This window comes from Labrus mixtus, chromosome 22, assembly GCF_963584025.1.
Source record: "Labrus mixtus chromosome 22, fLabMix1.1, whole genome shotgun sequence".
NCBI lineage: Eukaryota > Metazoa > Chordata > Actinopteri > Labriformes > Labridae > Labrus > Labrus mixtus.
In genome coordinates, this window is record NC_083633.1 from 14,276,392 (window position 1) to 14,302,241 (window position 25,850).

At 37.1% G+C, this 25,850-nt stretch overlaps 2 protein-coding genes across 5 annotated transcripts; both read left to right on the forward strand.

Annotated features, from left to right (window-relative positions):
* Positions 1–1,632: 1,632 nt before the first annotated feature.
* cpsf6 (cleavage and polyadenylation specific factor 6) lies at positions 1,633–19,545 on the forward strand. Of its 4 annotated transcripts, XM_061030200.1 has the most exons (12): positions 1,633–1,775; positions 4,778–4,987; positions 5,165–5,268; positions 5,388–5,533; positions 7,870–7,893; positions 9,765–9,938; positions 10,999–11,106; positions 11,896–12,394; positions 12,567–12,682; positions 12,790–12,940; positions 13,190–13,388; positions 18,962–19,545. In XM_061030200.1, the coding sequence occupies exons 1-11, from the start codon at positions 1,716–1,718 to the stop codon at positions 13,374–13,376; spliced, it is 1,779 nt and encodes a 592-aa protein (XP_060886183.1). In that variant the 5' UTR covers positions 1,633–1,715; the 3' UTR covers positions 13,377–13,388; positions 18,962–19,545. The 4 variants fall into 4 exon arrangements, with proteins under 4 accessions (XP_060886183.1, XP_060886186.1, XP_060886185.1 ...); XM_061030203.1 differs by lacking the exon at positions 10,999–11,106; XM_061030202.1 differs by lacking the exon at positions 7,870–7,893.
* A 2,711-nt stretch (positions 19,546–22,256) lies between these two features.
* On the forward strand, positions 22,257–25,697 carry yeats4 (YEATS domain containing 4). The gene is made up of 7 exons (XM_061030074.1): positions 22,257–22,425; positions 22,596–22,715; positions 23,854–23,920; positions 24,015–24,109; positions 24,227–24,316; positions 24,553–24,640; positions 25,116–25,697. The coding sequence occupies exons 1-7, from the start codon at positions 22,375–22,377 to the stop codon at positions 25,283–25,285; spliced, it is 681 nt and encodes a 226-aa protein (XP_060886057.1). The 5' UTR covers positions 22,257–22,374; the 3' UTR covers positions 25,286–25,697.
* Positions 25,698–25,850: the final 153 nt, after the last annotated feature.

Below are 25,850 nucleotides of genomic sequence, written 5' to 3' on the forward strand. Positions count from 1 at the left end.
CTTCAGTTACAGTTACCTACATGGTTGGAATGCAAAACTTGTACTCTATGTATGCCCCACTAACGATGCTGTTAAACAACAACTGGATGTTTCTGAAATAAAAAAAACTTTTCTAAGGCAGTGCTGAAATATTTTCTGGACTTTTTGGATCCTTTAGTCACCACCAATGTCATGAAACTGCTACTCATTGACTTAATCACACACTCTGAGAAAACAAGCTTGTTGTACGGAAATAAGAATCTCACTGGGTAATTGAACCTTACTTTGGAAATGTATCATTGCAATATAAATTTGGAATTAATCAAATTGCACATGGTATTTTTCTATCTGCTTGTTTATCATATTTTGAATTTCAGCATGACATTGTACTTTGGCCTAGGAGTGTCCCCATAGCTTTATCTATGGTATTTCTGAATCACCTTAAAAAGCATGTCATTAAGCTCTGGTGACAAAATTGCCTGTTTTATAATAGACACAAAAGTTGTCATTACAAACTTCATTACAGTGTGTTCAGGCTCATTGAGATATTGAGAGTTATCTTAACGGTCTCACTTTCGTTTATATTTGTCACTGTACAAAATTCTGTGTATTGTATGGTCGACCACATTGTATGTTGGTTGACTAAAGCCACGATTTGTACTATTTAAATTAAATTACCCATGTGTTTTTTTGTATGTGTTGTCAGTGTGTGTCGTTTTATCAATGAGTGAAGACAGTGCACTAAAGGTTAAAAAACACACCAGGCTAAAAATGACAATAAGTCGAGGAAGTCTACTGATATTTAAAGAGACTCATAGCATACATATATCACAAGTCAAAGAAGATGACCAAATGTCGTCCTTGAAGGTATTATATATGAATTATTATTTGACTATTTCTGATTTTGACTGTGTCAACTGCATGCAGAAATACATTTGTAATTTATAAATGTAGACTATGACCTAAAGTAAATGGTAAAAGCAGATTTTATTGTTCAGTATTCACACCTTCAGGGCTAACTAAAAAAACAAAATGATATTTTTCTAAAGTATTTAATCAAACTGTAATTTATTCTATAATTGAGCTTATGTTCCCGGTGAAACATTTGAAACACAAAGTTTTAACAATTGTTTGAAATGGGCTGGAAACCAATTAAATGCCAAAATTGATGAATAGGATTATCATTTTTTATCATGTATACCTGTGATATTGGGCATAGACTAAATATGACCATGGCATGTGTCAGGTGACGGTTCTAGACCACTTTTACTGAGGGGGCCAAACTGGGGCCAGATGTTTTGTCAGAGGGGAACATTAAACCCAGGTGAAAAACAGACAAAGATGATCGCTTTAAAAAAAAATATGATGCCAAATAAAAGCGCACATCATAAAATACCATGATTTATATTTGTTTCAGTATTTAATACTAGATTGTGAGTCCGGTTGTTGAGTCAAATACTGTGTCTTATGTGGGGGGGCTCTTCCTTTGGGAGGGGTGGTCACAGGGGGGGACTAAGCTCAGTGTTGCAGGGGCACTGACCCCTGTTGGCCCCTGCCTACAACCGCCCTTGTACAGGTGTTGCTTTTCGACTCGACTGTGTTTATATGGTCGTCAGCAGTTGTTGTAATGAACTAAGTTGACCAGCAGGGGCGCCAGTTGTCCCTCTCGGTCTCATTGTTTGTGGCTCATTGCTGCGCTGCACCGCCAGGCGGACGGAGAGACGGGTCAGAGGAAAATGGCGGACGGTGTAGATCACATCGATATCTACGCCGACGTAGAGGAGGAATTCAGCCAGGTAATAAATACATGTATACACAGATATTTACTGAGGATGATTTACTCAAGATATTTGCGTTATTTCCCTGTATGCAATGTAACGGGGGAGTTGTATGCTCGGTTCACATAACCAGCTCCTCTGTCGTAAAGGAGACTCTCTTCCCCCCCATGCTGCAAGCTGCAATCTTCTGTTTCACTTATCGACTCTAAATGTTGTATCTGCGCACTTCTCGACATTTAACACAACCAACGCTTCGTGCAGAAATTAATTTGTTATGTATGAAGCTAGACTAAGACTTAAAGTAAGTGGTAAAGGCAGCTGTTTTTATTGTTCAGTATTCACAGTTTCAGGCCTCAGCCTCGGCGCTTGTGGCGGGCTACCAGGCCAAAAACAAACGTAGTCACGGGAGCTACTTAGCGTTAGCTGCTTTCCGAGATAAGTATGTTTAATGAGAATCCTTTTCCAGTCGTTTGTGCTTTCATGAAACAGTGTTGATTGAAATACAATTTTGTATCGAAATGGAAACGTGCGTGCAAAGTGAAATGTGCAATGGACAAAGTAATTGTATTTAGCAGCTCTGCAGATTGTTAGCTCCGTGCATCATTAATGTGTGCAGATGATTTTAGAGAGGCAGAGCTCACATTCGCAAAAGGGCTTTTTTTTTTTTTTTTTTTTTAATAAATTGAAGGTACACACACCTCTGGAATTAAACACTTTGTGATACTTAAAATTATTTAACCAATCCCAAACTGGGAAATTGTGGCGTTACAGCAGCAGGTTATCCAAACACAATATGAGCAAAAAAAACACAATGTTAGCAAATCTAAGCATAATATAATAATAAATACAAAGTAAATAAGCTCTAAAAATATCAAAACTAAGAATGGGAATATAATTCATAATTAATACAACCAGGATTTAACTAAGCATTACTAGTCTTAAATATGGAAGATTAAATGTACATGTGCAAAAACAGAGTTGTAAATGGTTGTAAATTAAATATGAAAGATTAAATGTAAATGTGCAAAAACAGAGTTGTAAATTAAATATGAAAGATTGAATGTAAATGTGCAAAAACAGTCGTAAATGGTTGTAAATTAAATGTGGAAGATTAAATGTACATGTGCAAAAACAGAGTCGTAAATGGTTGAAAATTAAATGTGGAAGATTAAATGTAAATGTGCAAAAACAGTCGTAAATGGTTGTAAATTAAATGTGAAAGATTAAATGTACATGTGCAAAAACAGTTGTAAATTAAATGTGGAAGATTAAATGTACATGTGCAAAAACAGTCGTAAATGGTTGTAAATTAAATATGAAAGATTGAATGTAAATGTGCAAAAACAGATTCGTAAATGGTTGTAAATTAAATATGACAGATTAAATGTAAATGTGCAAAAACAGTTGTAAATGGTTGTAAATTAAATGTGGAAGATTAAATGTAAATGTGCAAAAACAGAGTTGTAAATTAAATATGGAAGATTAAATGTGCAAAAACAGAGTTGTAAATTAAATATGGAAGATTAAATGTAAATGTGCAAAAACAGAGTTGTAAATGGACAGTATTGACATAAGTTAAAGTGCAAAAGTGTAGACATATTATAAGCAGAAACTATACAATATAACGGCGAGTAGACAGCCAAATGAAGTGAACATGAGTGCAGGGATAATTTGTAAATTTAACATGTGCAGAACAGATTACAGTATGGAGAGACAGATATGTTATCATGATGACAGTTCTCTGCTCGCAAGAGGTGAGCTGTTGTATAGAGTTATGGCCTTCGGTAAGAAAGATTTCTTGTATCTGTCCTTGTGACAGCAGAGTTGTATCAGTCTGAAAGTATCTGAAAGTCAATCTATTATAAATGCAAATTACAAGTAGGAGCCGTTTCTGGAGTTTGCCATATAAACCATAGACTGTAAATATTAAACCCTCTGACAGAAGGCATGTGAGGAGCACAACTAGGGATTTTTTAACTGCAATGCGAGGCCACAGTTCATCAGGTGGGCTCTGCTGTTGTATTGGTGACATGCTTGACTGTTTGTACAGTCAGCAATGCTAAGGTGTGCGAGTTATCTATTAAACTTGCCCACACAGCCCCTCAGTGACTACTAGTTTAGGCTTAGCCAACAAATGTAGTACATTTCAATAAACTCAAATCCCATTTCAACCATCGCAACTTCACTTCCTTTCTCTGAACTCACCTCCTCTTCATCAAACAAGACCTCTTATAGAAGGTTGAATTAAAAAAAAAAAAAGATTAAGAGTAACTATCACTGTGTGGCAACAAATCAGTTTAATATAATGACATGCAATTGTACTGTGGCTTTGAAAGCACAATACATTTTAGCCACAAATTTAGTGACGCATAGTGCACTATGGTATTAGACACCTTTAAGTGACATCCCTTCATTTCTTCCCTCCAAAATACAATCCTACAAAAAGTTGACGGGAGAGAAAGAGCCCATGTTTGATTAGTGACTTTATTGTTTTGACCTACTTGATTGTTTAGGATACATTTAGGGACACTTAGATGTGTTTTTACATTACCGATTCATTTTCTAAATTATTTGAGCTTGATTTTGTGACAGCACTTGGCTGTAAACTTGTTAATTTCTCCTCAAAAAACAGACTATTTTGAACGGGTGTGTATGTGACTGCGGTTGCTTCTGCAGCAAGCCTCAAGCGGTCAACGGCAAACTGCAGGGTTTTGCACTTTCTCATAGGCTTCATTTTTCATTTACCACACATACCCCTCAAATTAAATGCTTTGGTGTGGTCAAATTCACAGAAAATATGACTAAATAGTTTTAGAATAATAAGACAAATGTTGAGATAATTTAAATAAGTACTTAAAGGTATGTGATTAAATGTGTATATGTGTAATAATCTTGACAAGAAATGTATTTAAAATATGCAGATGGAAAGTGACAAATGTATTGCTACAATTTTGGGGGGTTTGTTTTGTTTATGTCTGACATGTCACACATGTTTGAACTGTTGCCATCTTGTTTTACAGGAAGCTGACTACCCAGTTCATGAGCAGATCGACCTTTATGATGATGTAATTTCCCCATCAGCCAACAATGGTGATGCTCCAGAAGACCGTGACTACCTGGACACACTGCCTTCACCTGGTGGCACTGAGGGAGGAAAGAGTGCTCCCCCAAATGTGGTTTACACCTACACAGGCAAAAGAATTGCCCTGTACATAGGAAATCTCACATGGGTGGGTATCAGATAATCCTCATATGATGCTAAACTGCAGTACATAAATAGAAACAACTGTTTATTTACCAGTAAAAACTGTTCTGTAAACGAGGCATCAACAACTGAGTTTCCAAGTTATCGGCAAGATTTAAACCTCTGTCAGCTTATTATACTAATACTGTTTTCTCCTATGCAGTGGACGACAGACGAAGACCTTACAGAAGCCATACGATCAATAGGTATCACAGATGTGCTGGAGATCAAGTTTTTTGAAAACAGAGCCAATGGACAGTCAAAAGGGTGAGGTTTTTAAAATGCATTTATCACATGGCCCGAACTAGATGTCAAAAGTTCAGTGCAGTCACTCTTATTTCTTTTCTGAATCCGATTGTGTGTCCTCTGCATTGTCGTTTCCGCAGGTTTGCGCTGGTGTGTGTTGGCTCAGAGGGATCATCCCGGAAGCTAATGGAGCTGCTGTCAAAGAGGGAGCTCCATGGTCAGAATCCCATTGTCACGCCATGCAACAAACAGTCCCTCAGCCAGTTTGAGATGCAGTCACGCAAAAGTAAGTAAAACATTTTGAATTGCTTTCAACAAGAGATAAATAATGAACATTGATTTTTTTTTAAAAAGACAACATTGGTGACAAGGGAGTGACAATTAGGGATTTTGATGGTGCGATTATAGTCTGAGAAATGTTCACGGTGTCACGATTATAATGCATGAATGATTTTAACATTGATTAAAATTATTTTTAAAGTAACTAATTTAGAAAATCATGCAAACAGTATTTAGGGATTTAAATTTGTTAACTATCGCTGCCTTTTGAAACAGAAATAACGTGATCAAACAATACAGTGAAAAATAATTAAAGTTCAACCAAAATGTAATGAATGATTAAAATATGAGTTTGTTTTTTAATGTAAACTTTAGTATTTGCGTTATAATCAATTATCATTACTATAATAACACTAATATTACATTTCCTAATGTAATAAACTAAAGTGTTGTTTTAAACTGTCATACATGACTACTCTTTAATCTATTTTTAATAATAATAATCTATTCTTACATGCAACCTGCTTTTAGTAGAAATTATGGAAAGAAATTGAGAACATCCCTGATACAGTTTTAACAATGACTGAAATACAATAGATTAAATCCCATGGTAGAATACAAGCTCCTGATGTTAAGAAGAATGACAAGAAACTATGTTAAACGGTCACTGACGGAAGTCCTTCACAGTAGATGAAATGAAGCATTACTTAGAATATATCTTTATTAGAAAAGAAAATCAGTTTGGCAGCTTGTCGACAGTGGCAGCACAGACAGACAGTGAAAGTGATAATGTAAAGACAAGCATTAAAATCACATCATAATACTTAGGACTACTGCTGTTTATATTACACTGAACGCCAAACGTTCACCGCTACTTCATGGATTGTTAGAGATGCCCTTACATGTTATTTTCGACCGACTCAATGTTTTGTTAAATCAACGTGCCACTGACGTATTCTCACTCAGTTATTGTGTTGGCCTTTACTTGATCATCTAGTGCTGGATAGTGATTCCACAGATGCTGCATCAGGAATGTCTTTGACACCTTGGTCGCAACTTTTTTCTGGCAGGTTTCACAGTCGGTGGATCTAATGTGTAGAAACACTCCATGGTCATTCTTGGTTTACCTGAAGCGCCCCCCACACCGCCCACTTCACTCGTTTCTTTTGTCTCTTGCCATTTCGCCTTTCTCTTGATAAGCATGGCAGATATAGCTGATGCACCAGGTGTCACTTTGTTTTGTTTATGCAAGTTGCGGCAAAAATAATGTCAACCTCCCCCCCCCCTTTAGCGTTAATACAGAATAACTGAGTTAGTGGCAAGTTGCTTGATGAAACATCAAGTTGGTCGAAAATGAATGGGGTGTTGAAATCAATCGTTTCCATCAAACAACAAATCTGCATTGAAGCAATAATGGAACATAATCAATTGACCAGGGTTAGAAATAAGCCCCCACTAAACAAAGGCAGGTTTTTTTCAGCAAGTAAGTTAGTGCTGCACAATATGTTGAATTTTTTCTATTATAATGGACAGTGTTGCGATTTGCGGAAAAATCAATAGTATTATGAGTGTACCTGCTTGGTTGTCAAGGATCATGCCGTTCCTACTGTTCAACATCCATGTTGGTCACTCTGCGCGCTGGATAGACCATTCAAACATGCTGCGCATACATAACCACTGTCAGAGCAGCTGATGGGCGTAACCAAATAAACTCCAGGTGGCGCGTAGATTAAAAAAAAAAAAAAAAAATCCCCAGCCAAGTATAGTTTTACCAAAATAATAAATAGTGTTTTTGGTTGACATATAATTGAATCAGTACATTTAATTGAGTTAATAAGGTACTATAGCCGTTGGATCAGATCACATATTATATTTAGATAATTTTATCAAATTGAGATATTATGTAAATATACCACATTTATTTTCTATAAAGGAAGTGGTGCCAAGGCCCGCCCTCTGGAACCACCCCTACATTACCATATTACAAACTCAAAACAAAAATCCACCTGAATAATAAAATTGGCTTATATCTACAAAAACATAGAATTTTTTCTCAGGGCGACGTATAAGGGAGAAAAGATTCTGAGGGCCCATGACTAACAGGGGCCCTAACAAATATTAGAGCATTAGTTAATTTTAATTCATATAAACTTATACACTTACCAACATAAGAGAAGGCTATCTTCACAGTGTGCTCATAACTATATCTGTTTCATTGTATTTCCCTGTTTGTTTGTTGTTTTTTGTTAAAAAAAAGTAACATTCAGCCAGCTTCAGTATTGCTTAACCCCCCCCTCTTTGTTTACATTAAATGGTTCGGTCCTGTCTGGAAACCTGGCGCAGGTGAGGAGTGCTCTGAAAAAAAAGGTGAGCACAACAACTCACACAGTTTGAGAATGTTTTAAGATAAAACCAGCTATTTGAATAATTCAGCCAAAAATGTTGTTTGGATCATATTTGCGTTTTGTGTATAAATTTATCATATTAATCATTTTCATATGACCCTTTTCTTTTCTTTAAATATTACATTGCGCTAATCACAGTCACTTTGGAGCAGTATTTTGTGCCAGTGAGCTAGCATAACATCTCTAGATTCATGATATCAATGTTGCCACGCCAGCATAAAAAACAAACGCCCCTTGATGAGAATCAAAACTTTAAACCTCTAAGATTCAGTTAGAAGCGACAACATCCTGACAAGTGAACACACAGTGACTTTTAAAAATATCTTTCTCTGGTGAGTTAAGTATCGCTTAGGTTTGTTTAAGAGGGAAGGAGGGGGTGGTTGTCAAGTGTGAACATGGGATTATGTGCGATCACAAAATCAAACACTTTTTAACAGAATCCTTTATGATTGTGATGACTCTGACATAAGCTCATATACTTTTTTGAAATTAATTATTTTGCCTCTCAGTCGAGGTTGGGTGACAGATAACAGACATGCCTGCAATAGAAACATTTACCAGCCTCAAGATAATAAACTAAAATACTGTAACATTGTTTTCTGTTCATTAGCAAGATCAGGTGCATGTCAGTATTTTCTTTACTACTTTAAACATTTCCCTTCAAACAAAAATACTGTTATTTAATACTATATTCCTTGATTATAATATTCATTCATTATTATTACAACCCTGGTACTGACATTGCTTGTAGATTTTCCGGCTGCTGCTGGAGTGATAAAGACGTTTATGTTGACATTGATTTCCAAAGCACTGTGTAAATAATAAGACAGGGACTACATACTTATCTGACTGTTTGTCTTCATTGATGAAAAAAGCGGTGAAGGTTTTACTTTAGATCAACGTCAACAGCAGTAACACTGCATGTCGTCAATGGAAGAAAAAATAGTGCTCTGAAGGGTTTCAGTCAGTGAATGTTTAAAGTTTCTATAGTCTGCGTGGCATTGTAAGTTAATATACCAGGAGGAAAACACTACCTAACATCAGGAGCTTGTAGACTTCCAGCAACATTCAGATTTAATATATTACTGCATGACAGACGTTTGCAATCATTAAAAACTTGGCATATATGACAGTTGATAACAACAACACGTCAAACAGAAATCCCCTGGGGGATCCATAAAGTCCATCTAAGTTTAAAAATGAATAAATTAGTTCAGTAAGTTTAAAATACTAGATTTGAAATATAAAATAAAAAAACAATTTGATATTTTAGTTTATCTTTATTTCTTATTTCTTACTGTATTATTGATCATTGTGTTATTTCTGTTTCAAAAGGCAGCAATAAATGACATTAAAATGTCTCAAGAATATCCATGTGATTTGATACATTTATAATGTTATAAAATGAATTCATACATTTAAAAAAAGGGGAAACCGAGGTTATTTCTCAGACTATAAACGTACCATCCAAGTCTTTAATTGTTGCTTCCCTAGTGTCCCTCTGCCATTGTAATGCTAATGAGGAGTAGCCTCCATGACTCTTGATAAGCACAACACATGAAAGTGGTAAACCAGATATCACTTGGTTTTTGTTCTGTTCAGATTGCGCCGATTATAATCCACAGTGAGGTTTTAAACTGTGGTTAATAGTGTAAAACAGTTAACCACTTATCACCCTATTGGTGATATATTTTATGTACAGTCATATGCACATGTAGACTTAACACAATATTGACACAGATGGGCATACATTTGCAAAAATGCACACAGTTTTTATTTATTGTACATATATATATATATATGCAACGTATATGTTGTCTTGTTTTTAAACAGGTACCCAGTCAGGCCAGATGTCTGGGGAAGGTAAAGCTGGTCCCCCCGGTGCTGGTTCTAGAGGAGGTTTTCCAATGGGACGAGGCAGAGGGAGGTTTCCTGGACCTCCCGGCCCAGGAGGAGACCGCTTCCCTGGACCTGTTGGTCCTGGAGGGCCGCCACCACATTTCCCTGGTTAGTTTTGGATCACCTTTTAGTTCCATTATGGGACTTTTCAGTCTCTCTTTAATTGGAAGATGACTTTACAAAAATGCAGAAATCTGTTAAAATTTGTAACTATACACCTCAAATTATCAAACCATATCTGATATTTTTATCTCGCATGTCAGGGGGAGAACAGACTAGGTGAATTGGTGGTAGCAAATGTTAAAAATATGTCTGAGCACATCTCAACTGGAAAACAAGCCTGATTTCCTTTCCAATTCCATAAAAAGTCAACACTCAACAGCAGAGTTAAATAATCGATGGATGCATTTGTAATACAGATACATCTTGAAACGAACAGTTAGGTCACTTCAACATTTGTAACCTGTCATGTGCCTCGATCGGTTTAGTGGTCGTGCTCTATCATTTGTTGAGGTTTATGGGTTTGTAATTTACTTTTTACGCGTGTATAACTTGCATTTGTCATATTTTTTAACATTAACTTCCCAGTGCAATAGAAAATTATCACCAGTATGCCAGGTTCCTTTGAAACATGAGATTAGTTACAATTTTGCTTTCTGTCTGGCAGTGCTGCTCTTTTAGCACAGGCCAGGATGTGCTAATATTCTCACCCGCATGAAACCAAGGCTAGTCTTGTGTTGTGTTTCTCTTGAGGGTTCTTTCACTCATGAAACCTCTACTGGCAGGGCTGTGTCTTTGCATGTTTCCTCCCCCCACTGGTTTGTTCTTTTCTTGTCTCTCTTCACCTCCAGCTAAACAAATAATCCTTTCTCAGCTGCAATTTTGTTCTCAGAAACACCATTGCTTGAGAAGCTTTAGTTATCAAGCTTTCAGCCTTACATTCCTTGCAAATCGTGGATTGGCCGTCTTTCACTTGCAGGAGGGAACGTAATTTCCAACTTTTCTCTTTTTTCTTATTATTTGAGCCTTTTTTCCCCCCCTCCATCCCACCTTTTTCTCCTCTTTCGCTTAGTGGCTGATGTCCCTGTGCTGCAGGGAAAGCCCTCAGTTAGTTGGCGGGAGTTTATTAAGGGAAGACTTGTGATTGGTTTGCTTTCTTCCCCATTAGGCTCGGGGATGGGACCAGATCTGATTAGGCACCAAGATGGCCCCCTGATGGATATGAGTTTCAATCCCTTCCCGCCGGGGGGCAGGAACGGGAGCTGGCGCGGCAGAGGTGAAAAACCTCGATTGATTTGATCGATTGCCTTTTTATCCTAACTCTCGGCTGTTTACTGGTAGGAGTTGTGCCATTGACTCTGTCTGGTTGACTGCCCCAGAAACAGCTGAATTATAAACTCACTAAATCCTTTTAAAGAAAGATCCATAAAGTGCTGTTTGTCTTACTCAAAGCAAGCAGTCAAGCAAAACGTCCTCTAAGACTGAAGAGGTTGAACCACAAACGTTTTTAAGACAATCCTTCATTCTGCCTACTCAATAATTTTATTTTAAGGTTGCTTTAAACTTGGTTCAAATACAAACAACCTTTTCAGATTATGTATGAAATAGTTCCTCTAAAATTATTTTGTGAAGCTGCTAGGGGGGATTTAAATCAAATGTGACAACCAAAATAAAGCCTTTCTCATTAAGTATGTGACGGTATCAAGCTGAAATCAGGGGTTCTTGCCAGTTTATATCTGCACCCACTCAGTAATGTGTTGATCAGAAAGAATCCCGTACTAAATCCAAGACTCCTGTTGTTTTTTTGAAGTGTGAAATAATATGCCTTGAATATATCTCATCTCTTTTTTTGCTTTCTAATTTAATTTGTTGCATTATTTTATGTTCTTTTGACATATTTTGTTCCCTATAGCTGTGGCTTGCTGTTCCTCAACTGTGTGTGTGTCGTTGACCCTTCTTTGAACTGCCAGATACGTGGCCTGTATCTTTGAAGGGTAGCGTAAAATCACTGGGTTTTGTCTAATTTGCTTCTTCTTTTTTTTTTGGACCTTGTGCTCTTTCATAGGTGGAATGCAGGGTCCCCCACGTCCCCCTCCCGGTCCACCTGGTCCACCGGGCCCTCCAGGACCTCCCCCTCCTGGCCAGGGCCTCCCCCCTCCCCTCCCCGGTCCTCCAAACCGCGGTGATAGGCCACCTCCCCCAGTTCTCTTCCCTGGTCAGTTTGGCCAGCCTCCAATGGGACCCATGCCCCCAGGACCCCCTCCTCCAGGTTACGGCCCTCCCCCTGGTCCCCCACCCCCTCAACAGGGCCCGCCACCCCCAGGACCCTTCCCTCCTCGCCCCCCAGGTCCCATTGGGCCCCCCATGGCTTTGGCGCCACCTCCTCACATGCCTGGTCCCCCACCAGGTGGACCACCACCAGCACCCCATGTCAACCCTGCCTTCTTTCCCCCACCTGGCAACAACAACATGCCCCCCAACGACAGAGGAGGCCCACCTGGACCAAACGACCCATACGGGCGCCCTCCACCATACGAAAGAGGAGACTATGGTCCTGGAGGCCGGTAAGAACAAATAAGCAATATAGCTGAGTGTATTGATAAATGTTACATGTTGTTATATATTAGGTTAAGGACCAGATATTTATTTAATGCGAGTTTGCTTTGGTTGCTAAGATGTCATTGTCTATTTGAAGTCTTGAACTCATCATATACCTTGATCTTTGTGTGTTTGTAGGGAGATGGAGGCATCACGAACGCCTCTTAGCGAGGCTGAATTTGAGGAGATCATGAACAGGAACCGAGCCATCTCCTCCAGCGCCATTTCCAGAGCGGTGTCTGACGCCAGTGCAGGTAAGACATACGCAGATTTATACAGTGCTAACTTGTTGGGATTGATTTTACACAAGACCAAAACTGGGAGTCACTGTAAGCCTAATGCAACCTTGTGTTCTTTTCAGCTGACTATGGTAGTGCAATAGAGACCCTGGTTACAGCCATCAGTCTGATTAAGCAGTCCAAAGTGTCAGCAGACGACCGCTGTAAGGTCCTCATCAGTTCTCTGCAGGACTGTCTCCACGGCATTGAGTCTAAAAGCTACGGCTCTGCCCGGTAAGATTTTAGTCAAGTGATAAGCCATGTTAAGAGTCGCAGTATTTTTGTAATATTAAGTATTTGGCTCAAAGGAAAAACAACTTTTTAGTCCACTTTGAGTTGGTAACATCTACTCTTTTTATTTTTTAAGCCTATTTTTGTCACTGCAGTTGTGATGACATTCATATTAAATCTTTAAATTGAACAGCACGTCACTAAAACTTCCACAGTCCGTAGTCTTACAATGCCTCTTCACATTTCTACCAGACGAGAGCGTTCCAGGGAACGAGACCACAGCCGCTCGAGAGAAAAGAGCAGACGCCACAAGTCCCGCAGTCGTGACAGACATGAGGACTATTATCGAGAACGCAGCCGGGAGCGGGACCGCCATCGCGAGAGGGACAGGGACAGAGACCGTGAGAGAGAGAGGGAGAGGGAGTACCGGCATCGCTAAAGGAAAAAGAAGGTGGGTAAAACTTTACTGTTTAATTTTTCTCAATTATAAGTTATCTGCTTCTTCATCACTACTTTCGTCCTAGACTTGGACTGAGCTAGTCATATTCAGACTTTGATAACCAAAACCACTTGGTGGAAAAGGAAAAACACCAGTGTTAGGTTTGATTGCTTTGCTCCTCTCTTCTTTTTTAGAATCAAGGCTCCAATCTTGGTATCAACCAAAATTGGCCTCCAGGTTTACCTGTGTGCATACCACACTCTGTGTAAATGTACAGAGGTTAATCCTTATGAGTGTAGTCATGTAAAGACCATAAAAGGCTGTTTTTGTGCATTTAAAAAAAAAAAAGGGGGTAGAGCTTAATGAGAAGATTAGAGTCAAGAATGATTTCAGGGTCATTTTTAATCTCCCCATGAATATTTAAAAGAAGAGAGGAGGTAAGCAACAAAAATAGTTTTTACAACTCAGCTATGGTTACAGGTAGGTTCAAGGTAAGTTTGATTTTCTTATAATTTCCTAATTTATGATCATGTTTATTTGATTGAGTATTTGGTCTTTGTTATAAACATGTATTTACCCGGCTGCTTTCCACAGAGGGGGTTGTGAGAGTGGTATCATAGCCACGTTTCTCGAAATCAGTAAATATGATGATTAATATTTGAAAGTGACTTCCAGCTGCAACTTTATTTTTTGGTCTACATGCCTCAGAGGCTTGTGAGCTACAAAATGTGTCTGCCACTTTTTCTATTCTTTTGAACAGATGTATAGGAAGTTGTGGTTTAGTTTAGCCAGAAAGCAGCACCATCCTATAACGTGTACATGTTTCAATGTGATCATATCTTACTATTATTAAACACCTTTTTAGTTCATTTTAAAAAAGTGGAAATGATCACATTTTGTGTTCACCAGCAGCTTTGGCCAGTGGACCAAAATACAAGTTGATGATATGTCAGCTTGACTATCAAAGCTTAATACATTTCACTTGTCTTTATGTGAGTATAAGCTCCTAAAAGAGTAATGCTCAGGTGGTCTGTCAGTATGTCATTGTAACAGGTCTTTGACTGATTGGCTTGATTGGTATCAATAGTTATTACATTACTTACTGTAGATTCTGTGTGTACTGTTTGTTCAGATTATATTCTATTTTCTGGAGAAAAAAGCTTCACTGATTTACCAAATTAGGCCACCGTTCAGGTTTATGTACAAAGTGATATAGGAATCATTGCCATGCTATTATTATGGAAAGGTGACAGTTTAACAGTCAAGAAGTGTCTTTATTATAAATTTTGGTCATGTCATTGTGCCATATCTGCATGTCAGAAATATTACCTGACTTTACATTTGTCCAATTGAATGTTTTGCAGCCCACTATTGCTCGCTCTTGACTTCTTGTACCTCAATTTAAGATGTTGAGGTAACATAAAAAAACATTGATATGTTTTGATGTCATATTGTGATGGCACATATGTGGTTTTCTAATGATGATCATAAGTATACTTAATGTCTCCTGGATATTTTTAAGGCAAGGTTTAGCATTGAATTCAAATGATTTGTCATTTGTTGTTAATTTTCCGTATTTGTGTAATTTGAGGGTCAGTGCATAATGAATTATAGTTTCATACTGATGTATTTTTTGAAAAAAAGTAAATGACATGTAAGCATTGGAAAATTGAAATACAAGGATTGTAAAATCCTTTTCCCCAGTTATATCATCACTGGTCCATTTCTTTATTTTCTGCCTGATTTCAGTTTCACTGAAGGAAATCATAATTAATCTCACAATGAGGGCATACAGTAAATCAACTTTCTGAGCAATTTAATGTCATTATTATATGCTATTTTTACATTTGATTTTAACTGATGTAATGAAGAAATTGAAATTTATAATATTCAGTTTTCATGTATCTTTTATGTGTACATTGAAATATTCTCAGTTTAGTTTGCAGTGTTGACTCTTAATCATAAATCATCCCTGGTTTGCAAAATATGATGCAACTATTTTCCGTATTTTGGTAAATAGCATTCTGTTTTATGCTGGCTGTTTGGATGTTGTCATGTTATGGATGAGTTGTAGACAAATGTATCTGAAACTAATTGACACCATCTTGTACACAACTAATACAGATACCACATTGTCAATAGTGTGTTGCTCTCAAATTGCTACGGTAAAGGTTTTTCAGGCTTGCTGGTATTTTTCTTGGATTCTCGTTGATAGGGCTTTACATATTATTGTGAACTGTTTGTGGGAAGATGCTCTCTTCCATTGCAGTCTGCATGATGAACAAAATGGCAACTTTTGTAAAAGATATTTAGCATATAACTGGAGTTTAAGTATCTTGTTAAAAAGATGGTGTATGTTTTCCTGATATCTTAAAGTGCACTATACTTGGAGATCTGTAATGTTAAATGAAAACGGGTCCATACAGAGCAGGGTCTAGGTTCAGATTCTTCAGCATTTCTATACAGTTGCACATCATCCCAAATAATATCTCCCACTATCTGAAATTAGGGTTTAGAAATGACCTAAATGAATAATTTGAAAGCCAAATGAATAAAGTTCATGTTGAGCAGGAAATGTACATTGGACACATTATTTAAATAAAGATTACACAAGTGTCTGAGTGCCCTCATACTAAGAAATATTAAGTGGGGTGTTTTGCTTGTGGAGTTGCTGAATTATAAAGCAGGCTTTAGCAAAACAATATGAGTTAGTAACTGTATCAGTCTTCTGTAGTGGGACAAAGTAATGGCACACTACATTAATTTAGCTAGCGTTGTTACCAATCCTAGCTAAATTAATCAAGTCCTTGTGCAGCATCTTCATTTTTTATTGAAAATTAATACTTTGTGTCCACTTGGAACCTCTTTTAAGAATGAGCAGTTACATTGCACACACACCCCCCTTTCATTCACTGCTTATAATATTCACATTTAACAAGCTGTGTCTGCATGAATTGGAAACTTTCATGTTTTTTTTAAGAAGTACTCCAAGTAGCATTTCGGTGGTCTCCTCAAACTCACATTTTGTCATTGATGTTAGAGAGATCCCTGGTGGACACAAGGTCTGGTGACTTTTAGTAATATTAAGATGACAGAATTCCCCTTTTTCTTTAGATTTTTGACCAAATTGTGACTTTCATCTTAGATCAAAATACTAAAGACAAAAGCTGCCCTTGCATTCAGTCATTTCTCTGAGCATGTTTATCAGGAAATAATTAAGAATTGAGCAGATTCATTTTATTCCTGCTGGTAGTATGGCTCTTTATTGTTTCTAGAACTTTTTTTTAATAAACACTGACTTATGTGTTCATATTATGCTGGGGGAATATACACTGTTTGCACCAGGCTGAAGTGAATTCTTGTGCTGTCTCTTTAGTCTGTCTGTAGGTGTATTTGTGTTTGGATCACAGACCTCATGTCCTTTACAAACAGTCATGATATTTGCACGTTTAACCAGGGTCAAACAGAGTTTGCAAAACACTTCATGCATTAGTAAGAGGTTATAGAATTTACACTTACATAGAGACATTAATATACAACCCCTGACTGAGACATAACTGAAGGGTAAAGTATTTAATAAAAATGTCAATCATAAAGTAATTTGTCTTAGCTGAAGGTTAGTGAAACAGATTAAGATAAATAACTAGGTTATTTTAGCTTCTTTCCTGAAATAAAGGGAAACAGGTTAAATGTCAAATGGAAAGTATCATAAGTCAGTCAGTACTGTGGATTTCCTTGTAGTAACTAAACATGTTTGAGGTTGAATAGAGTATTTTATGAACTGCTTGACCCTGGTTTGACTCTGAGCAATACAAAGAACTTCAAAAATGTGATTGTTATTCAATAACAGAGAGTAGCTCAGTTATGCAAATTTCAACTTGTCCTGAATATTATCGCCCCTTTTGTATCTGACAATCAAGTTTAATTATAATGTTGTGTAAAACACCTTGACTAACCTGTAGTGACTTTATATGTAACCATTCAGCATTTACAACAACACTCCTCTAAAGCGAACATATCAAACTTTGTTTTGTATTTGAATCTCTGAGCAATTTCAATTGTATCCAATTGTATGTACTCAGTTGAGCTGCCTGTAAGTAAGGCAGCGGAGGTGCAGAAACAAGTTCTGAGTTCACCTTTTAAGGCCAAACCTGGTGTAACAAAGGCTTAATAAAGTTAACAAGACCAGGCCATTTTAAAATGTCGTTTTATCAGACATGTTGTCATTTTGAATGCGGTGTAAGTTCACAGTGCTGCATCCAATTCCCTGGCACTATGTGTAGTAGAACATAAAGGGGTTTTCCAAATTCCACTGAAAATAATAATAATAATAATAATGTCAAAGTATAACATGCTGTCTCAGATTGAGATGCGTACCTTTGTGTTCAGAGTTTTGTGTTTCGGCCTACTGCTCTTTTTGTCTTTTCTGTGTTTTTTACTCCTGTGTTGCTCAATTTCCTGAGGAAAAAAAACATTGGTTGTGTTGCTGTTGATCAACTTTTAGTGTTTGTTATTTAGCTCTGTGTGTCATGCCTATTACCTTTCAACAACTTTCTATTCATATGAGTTCAGGGATTAATATAAAAAATACCATTGGTTTATATCTACCACTATAAATAGCAAGTGGATTTATAAATTATTTTTGAAGACGTCACAAAGCCAGTACATGGAAGTAGACAGGTTTTTCTAGAATAAAGCTCCATTCTAACAACTGATAAGATTAGAGTTATTGTAATGTTGTCACTGCTATTTTGGCTTATGTTAACAGCACAATACAGCATGGGAAGTTTATTTCCATAAATATGAGATCTGTATTACAGGAAATTCTAAAACATTTCAAATAACCTCCAACGAAACACTGTGCTCCAAATTGGATCCGATCCTGTAAAGCCAAATGCAGATTTATTTTAATCCAGGATCAATTAAACTGTTAAATCCATCATAGTTCTAGCTGTCCTGATTCTTATCAGCACATTCCTGTGTTTATCCCTGATTTTGGAAAACAAAAGCTTAATGCTAAACTTGACTGTCCCAAGTTTTTAGAAAGAGCTACATAATAATGCAAAAGCATCTTAATGTGATTTTATAAAAATAAAATAAAAATCCATGTAACCAATTTCTAATCCATGTTCTGCTACAGAGGTGAATGACCTTTAGGCTTAGACTCCACTGAGTATTGTTCAGTCTTTTGCTGTGTGTGTGTGTACATAGTAATAGGTTTAAATTTGACCATAAGATGTTTCATGTTCAAGTTTGCATGTTTCACTGTTTGTTCCAGGGTTGGGGAATATACACCGTCAACTGAGCAGTAATAGAAGTGAGTTTTGTCGCAGCACTTCTGCTTTGATATGACTGGATTACTTATCTTTTGTTACCAAAACAAACAATCAAAATATTCATAGAGAAACTTTCAGTTGGGTACCTCAGACAAACTCCAACTTCGTGTCTCAAAGTGATGGTGGATTGAACCCAGTCCTGATGTACACTGTTTGTGTAGTGTAGAGGTTTAATGGTGAGGGGGGGGAAGTGTTCACTATTGGGCTGCCTCGAAACCAAACTCCACCCTTCGTTTTGAAACCTTTCAGCTCACGAGGATCAAGGAACGATGGGAGGAAAAAGAGGAAGGATTTCAATGCGCCACCACCTCCCAACCCTGCATGACCGGACAGGATCACAGCCACCACCTCTTCCTCCACCCCTCCATCGCTCCTCTTTGCCTCCACACATCCTACTCTGTCTGTTCGTCCTATCTGCCTGTGGATGGGAGACCCTGAACTGTGTAAGGCTATGTTATCCAAACCTCTATACTCATGGTAACTAAAGATGAAAGAAAAGAAACTTTCCAAACCGCTCTTTTATTTTTATGATGTTTTATTTGACATGAAAATGACTACTTGTGAAGCTTTTTTTGCAAAGAAACAATAAAAAGTCCCACTTCGTTCCTAACTAGAAGACACAAACATTACATCCTATTGCTTTTTATTTTTCCTCGGCTTCCTGTACTGTGTACATTCAGTTTAGAGCTCCATTTTTATAGGGTACATGTTTGATGTGTTCTTCCGACGTCTCTCATTCTCATTTATTCTTTTCATGGTTAGTATGTTTGTAAATGTCTCTGCTTTTGATTAAAATCTAGAAGGTGTTGTAATAAAAAATGATTAATGAGGTATTTATTGCATTTGGTGACTTCCTCTACATGTTTGCCTCATTTATATTAAATGTACATTTTTGACTGCTGACCCCTTTTCATATTGAATAGGTCCACATTCAGATATTTCTTAGCTTTTTTAGCAGGTGGTTTGAGCTACACAAAGTAGAACCTGATGACTTGTTTTGTTGTTTTTCTTTACATGAAAAAAAAAAAAACTACAGGGTTAGACCGACTTGATGATTGTACTTTTTTCATGTGTGTGTGTGCAGCACTCTGCACCACACATATTTTGACCAATTCAAATCAACTCCAATTCAGACGGCGTTTATTTTTTTTGTTTATGTTGTGTTATCACACTGGTAATGACTAACAGTCACGTGGTAACGACTAAAAGTCATTACCAGGAATTTTTCCACTCCAAAACTGATTGTAAAGTCTCTGTGTTGTTAATGTGAAATGTATAACTTTAAAGTTTAAGTCATCAAAGCAGCCATTGTTGCTGCAGCATATAGTTGGTCAGTCTTCACATTTGTTGAAAATTTACCATCTTGACACATTTTTCCCATGGTGATGTTTTTTTATTTTATTTTTTCATTACTCTTAACATGTTACAACACAGAAACTTTTTAACACATGAACAAATTCAAATGTAGTTCTAGGCTGGAATGTGCACCATAACACTGTTGTATATCCAGTTCAACACACCTTTGCTCCTCTCCACTAAGCAAAATGTTCATGTGTTGCATTTCTGTTGAATTAGAGCGACAGTCAACATTTTGATAAAGAGCTCAGTTTTGTAATAATGAACATGATTGATTCAATAAGCACTGTTACATGTATGTTTTTATTGTCTCTGTTCAAAGTCTTAAAAACTATATGTACTGGATTTTTAAGAATTTTGACCTGGACTCAAAGCCAGAGTAGTTACAGATTTTGTCTCATTTGAATCCAAAACAAAGAAATGTGATCTACAAACACTAACACTGTACTCTTTATGAATGCAACTTGAGACAGATGCTAAAATGATGATTATAACATGGCAGAAAACAACTCTTGTTGGTCCTCAATTCATCTTTTCTGTCTAAATTTTATAATCCACCATTCTATTGAGTTTTTGTTTTATTGGATTTGTTTGTCTTGTCAGGGTCATTGTTTTCTCCTTTTTGTTTGATATTTCCTCCTTAAATCAATCCATGCAGTTCCAATCACTGCCATTCCCTGAAATATGACTTCTCAAAAGGTATTTGATGTTTTTATAACGTTGTTTACACTAAATGCCTTTTAGTGATTCTAATGGCTACCAGAATCACTCTTTACACAAATAAAATAGGTTAATCAGAAGAAAGCTGGAAAAAAGTATTTTTAAAATTGTCTTGTTTTGCTAACGGTTTACTTTAAATGTGTTTTGGATTAACAACAAAAAAACATAACCCTGTAAACTCTGTAAAAATGAAATGGTGCTCGTTGTAAAGCTGTTGTACAAAAAGAAAACTGAAGGTGGGGCGTTCTGAGTCTGAACGAGGAAAGATCTTTATGCCAGTTATCTTGAATAATTCCCATTTAAAAAAAATGCAAATTTGCTTTAAAGCCCAACACACATTAGGGGCAGTCAGTAATTGTGGTTGTGTGGACCTCATCTCAGGACTGTGTTTTGTAAACTGTTCAGATCAGTCTTGTTCCTGATTTGTGGAACTTTGGGGCGGGACTTTACCGACAGCTTTATGAATTGTTCATGTACAGTGACTTTTGTGACCCAAATGAATTCACACAGCTGAGCAGAGGTCAAGTAAAAACAAATCTGTGTGTAGGGCTTCCATTTGAAACTCAGGTGTCAAGTAGTAGCTGCCTTTTGCTGACTTGTCTCCACAGCCCTGAAGGTAAGTGTTCCAGGTCTTCATCTCGACAAAAGAAGAAACGGTCAAGTCCAAAGAACTTTGGCTGACTGCTACAAGAAGCCACACAACGCTAAATATACAAGCTCGATGAAAGTATTTTGTTCAGTGTTTATTTAATTTGTGTAATGTTAAGCCACGTGTGTCCATGAGTGAGACATTTGTAACTGCAGGAACAGTCGAGCTGTGCACACCAGCTCAGTCAAAACTTTTAATTACAATGCATGCAAGTTAAGTTGTTAATCATTTACACTGCTGATCATCTTTTAAATGACTTGCTATGCAGTAATCTGGTCGATTTGGACTTGCTTCCAGTAAAGACTATTATCCCATATATATTTTTTCTGTCTTTTGTTTTGTTAATTTACTGTTGGGAAAAGCACATGGAATCCAAATTATGACTGGTATAAAAAGAAATAAACACAAATAAATTGAGTTTAATTTTGTGGCCTTCCTTTGTATACATCACGTCCGACTAGCGTTAAAGTGACAAGTGATAGTCAGACCTTATAACAAGCAATTAGATGGTAATACTTAGTACTTGTGAAATGTTTTTCAGTAACCTGCAAACATGCGCAAAAAAAAATAGTACGAAAGACGGGGATAAAATCGAGAGATTTGTGAAAATGTAACATGGTAAAGACGTATTTTTGATGTCAAGTAACCTAAACAGAAAAAAAAATGTTTTTCTTATTAAATATTAGACTAAATATTAACCCTTACAAGTCTGATTAAAATTCTCCAAGTGCCGGAACCTTAGTCCTCACACGTCGCGCTCCACCGGTGCCATTTACACCCTTACACTTTCTACTTCCGGCGGTTGTTTGGCTGCCGATTTGAAACGAGATCGCTGGCTAAATAAAGCAGGCTTTAAATGCTTTAAATGGCAGGTTTATTACATGTGGATACACGCTGAAGTACACTAGCAGATCTACTTAACTCGTCCCACCGTACTATGTTCAAAAAGATGACTGAATTTGGTCCAGATTCCGGGGGGAGAGTTAAGGTAACGACACTAAAGCACTTGCGATAACTACGGCTCTGATGTGTTTGTTATTGGGGGAATTTCTCTTTTAATTATACATTTTAATATCCTTACCCACACGTCCTTCGTTCTGTTTTTAGCAGTGTATCTCATGTAACTTCTAATATGATGTTTTTGTGTGTTTTCTGCAGGGAGTAACGATTGTGAAGCCCATCGTGTTTGGAAACGTCGCCCGCTACTTCGGTAAGAAGAGAGAGGAGGATGGTCACACTCATCAGTGGTCTGTTTATGTGAAGCCTTACAGAAACGAGGTGAGAGATCCAGATCACCTCATAGATGTACCTTTACTTCTGATAACACCCTTCTTAGTGACCTCCCTGAGGAGATTAGACTCACAGACTCCCTCAATCCCTTCTTAAAACATACTTTTACAGACTTGCTTTTATGTGTTGTCGTCTTCTTAATGTCTTTTCTTTCTGGTTTTTATCTTCTTTTACTTCTTACTGTTCTTTTTATAATAATAATTTATTGTTCTAATTATATAATGTGAAAAATATGTGTGCAATAACCTCAAGTGCAATAAGAAAACATTTATATTTTGATTGCATTGTACAGTGTTCCCCTTGTTATTTTTTGCTTTAATACAGTGTATAACTTCTGTACAGTTTATTTTAATTTACTTAGCTGTTAATACAACTTATTTATTTTTACTTTTTTGTACTCTTTCTTTTTTTCTTACAATGCTAGTCTATTTTATATATAAATTTAACTTTTTTGTAGAAGCTGACTCAGGGAGAAACGCACAAGAATTCCAATGTACCTGTACTGTACTGTCCTGTACCTGTGCAAATTGCAATAAACATCTATTCTATTTTATTTATGCTCTTATCTCGTATGTATGCTCATATCTTAATCTCCTCTTGTGTTTTAACTTGGTAATTTCTTATCATTCTTACTTTGTCTGTTTATGTTTCATATTTATATTTACTTTTTATTTTTATTAATATAATAGTTTTGGGTTTTTTGATCCTTTAACCACTTGTTTCTGTTTCTTTTACTGCTCTTACCTTCTTATTGCTGTTATCTTTTTATTTTATTTTTTTCAGCTCTTTTAGTTTCTTACATCTTTTTAAATCTTTGGTCCTCTTGGTCTCAGCTCGTGTTGTTGGGTTCTTGTGATGGTTCTTATCATGGTTCTTGTGACGGTCGGGTTATATATGTCTGTTGGGTATCGTGCACTTTGGGTTCTTTTCTGTTGAATTGTATTTAATTATTTTTAGTATTTTGCATCTGTTATGTTCTTGTTGTTGTTAATGTTCTTCTGTGTTTAGTTTAGTTTGCTTTGTTCTTGTTTGTCAAAGCACTTTGTAAACCTGTGTTTTTAAAAGGTGCTATATAAATAATAGTTATTATTATTAGTGTTTTAAAAACATCACTTTGTTCTTCCAGGATATGTCTGCTTATGTGAAGAAGATTCAGTTCAAGCTACATGAGAGCTATGGTAACCCACTGAGAGGTAAGTGGTCATTTAAACAGCATGTGTTTGATCATGCAAATGTGTGGATTTTCAAGAATAAAAGTTACTAAGGTGGCTTTTTTCTTTCTTCCAGTGGTGACTAAACCTCCATATGAGATAACAGAGACGGGCTGGGGAGAGTTTGAGATCATCATTAAGATCTTCTTCATCGACCCCAATGAGAGACCTGTAAGAGTGGCCAGTAGTACTCAAATGTGAAATCTAATAATTGATATCCTGCATCAAAGGAGGGAGCTTTAGTGTTGAATTTGTCTCCCTGCTTGTGTGTTTATTTGTGTGGTTTAGGTAACTCTCTACCATCTGTTGAAGCTGTTCCAGTCAGACTCCAGTGCCATGCCGAAGAAGACTGTTGTTTCTGAATTCTATGATGAAATGGTATGCCTGCTTTCACGCTCTTACTGATGACAGCAGCGACTAAACTGCATCAAATCCTATGCTTTTCTTCTGTTACTTATCTACTGATATTGAAGTTGAATTGATGAAACAACTTCCAAAGTGCCAAACTTGACGCGTCCAAATAGCAAAAGTCTTTTGATTTAAATGGAGGAAAAAAATCACATATGGATGAAAACACAAGACTTTAAATATACCTTGCTGTATTCTTTTTACAGATATTCCAGGATCCTACAGCAATGATGCAGCAACTACTGACCACATCAAGACAGCTCACACTGGGAGCGTACAAGCATGAGACAGAGTGTATGTACACACTCAAAGAACATGTGAATATGTTTACACAGATACAATATACAGATTCAAATGTGATGCTGAGTCACTGTCTGTACAAGTGCCAGTTCACCGAGCAAGGCACGGGATCCCCACCTGCTAGGGCCCTTCACTTTGAAATCTCTCCATTAGCACATGTCCATTAGATCCTTTTTGTGCATGTGTGAGTATTCCTGGCCTATATGTTTGTATCTTTGCTGGAGAAGTGCCAGTTCAACTTCCGGGCACTGCCACGATTGAGCAAGGCAGTGAACCCCAAACTGTTTGGCACTCTTTTGTGTTGCCCCTCACCCTGACATTTATCCATTTCTACATGTCCATTAGTTCCTGTTTGTGCATGTGAGTGTATCATGTTCAATCAGAGTTTTTTCCCCTCAGGGATAAAGCTTGTCACCTATCCCCTCGTCTTTTCTTGTTCATATAAATGTCTTCCTGCTTGTGTCCACAGTCAGTGAGCAGGAGCAGAGGACCAAGGAGAAAATGGAAGCAGCCAAGAAGAGAACCAGCCAAGAGATCACAGAGCTGAAAGACAAACTGAAGGCCAGCAGAGAAAACATCAACCACCTGAAGGCAGAGATCAGGAAACTGGAGGAGGAAGGAGACAACAAGGAGCACTGAGAAATAAACAAGGACAACACACACATGCACACACATAATGTCAAGCAGTCTGTTTCTTTGTGTTCCTGACCACGTAACTGAAAACAAAACTAAGACTTTGGTGTCATGAATACACAATCCTCTGCATAATCTAATGTGTTTTTTCAGAAAAAGTCTTATCCATAATTTTGTTATTAATTCTGTTTTGTTTTGAATGTTAATCGCTAATTTCTTTTTTTTTTTTTTTTTTAAACTGATTTTGTGGTTTTCTACATAAAGAAAATGTGTTAAAAGTTTTGCCTTCATTTTTTTATCCTGTTTTACCTTTTGTGTGTGACAGATGCATATAACATGATTAAATATAGATGCAGGTCAAGATGAGGAGAATTACTGAAAGGTTTGAGTGCAACAATAACATACTTTCTGATGTGCACACTGTGGCATCAGTATTACTTTTCCAAATACAAGGTTCAATCCAGAGTTTGGCCACTTTCTCAAGCCTCATCCTGTCTCAGTAAATGCATTAGAGTCCAGCTATTTACAGGACAGTTCGCAGGTACATGATGGCTAACAAGCTGCCTGAAAC

Coding starts and splice junctions, on each gene's coding strand:
- cpsf6 (XM_061030200.1), top strand. CDS start 1,716: ATGGCGGACGGTGTAGATCACATCGATATCTACGCCGACGTAGAGGAG. Junction 9,939..10,998: donor GCCGCCACCACATTTCCCTG/GTTAGTTTTGGA, acceptor CTTCCCCATTAG/GCTCGGGGATGGGACCAGAT. Junction 11,107..11,895: donor CGGGAGCTGGCGCGGCAGAG/GTGAAAAACCTC, acceptor GCTCTTTCATAG/GTGGAATGCAGGGTCCCCCA.
- yeats4 (XM_061030074.1), top strand. CDS start 22,375: ATGTTCAAAAAGATGACTGAATTTGGTCCAGATTCCGGGGGGAGAGTT. Junction 22,426..22,595: donor ATTCCGGGGGGAGAGTTAAG/GTAACGACACTA, acceptor TGTTTTCTGCAG/GGAGTAACGATTGTGAAGCC. Junction 24,641..25,115: donor GTACAAGCATGAGACAGAGT/GTATGTACACAC, acceptor TTGTGTCCACAG/TCAGTGAGCAGGAGCAGAGG.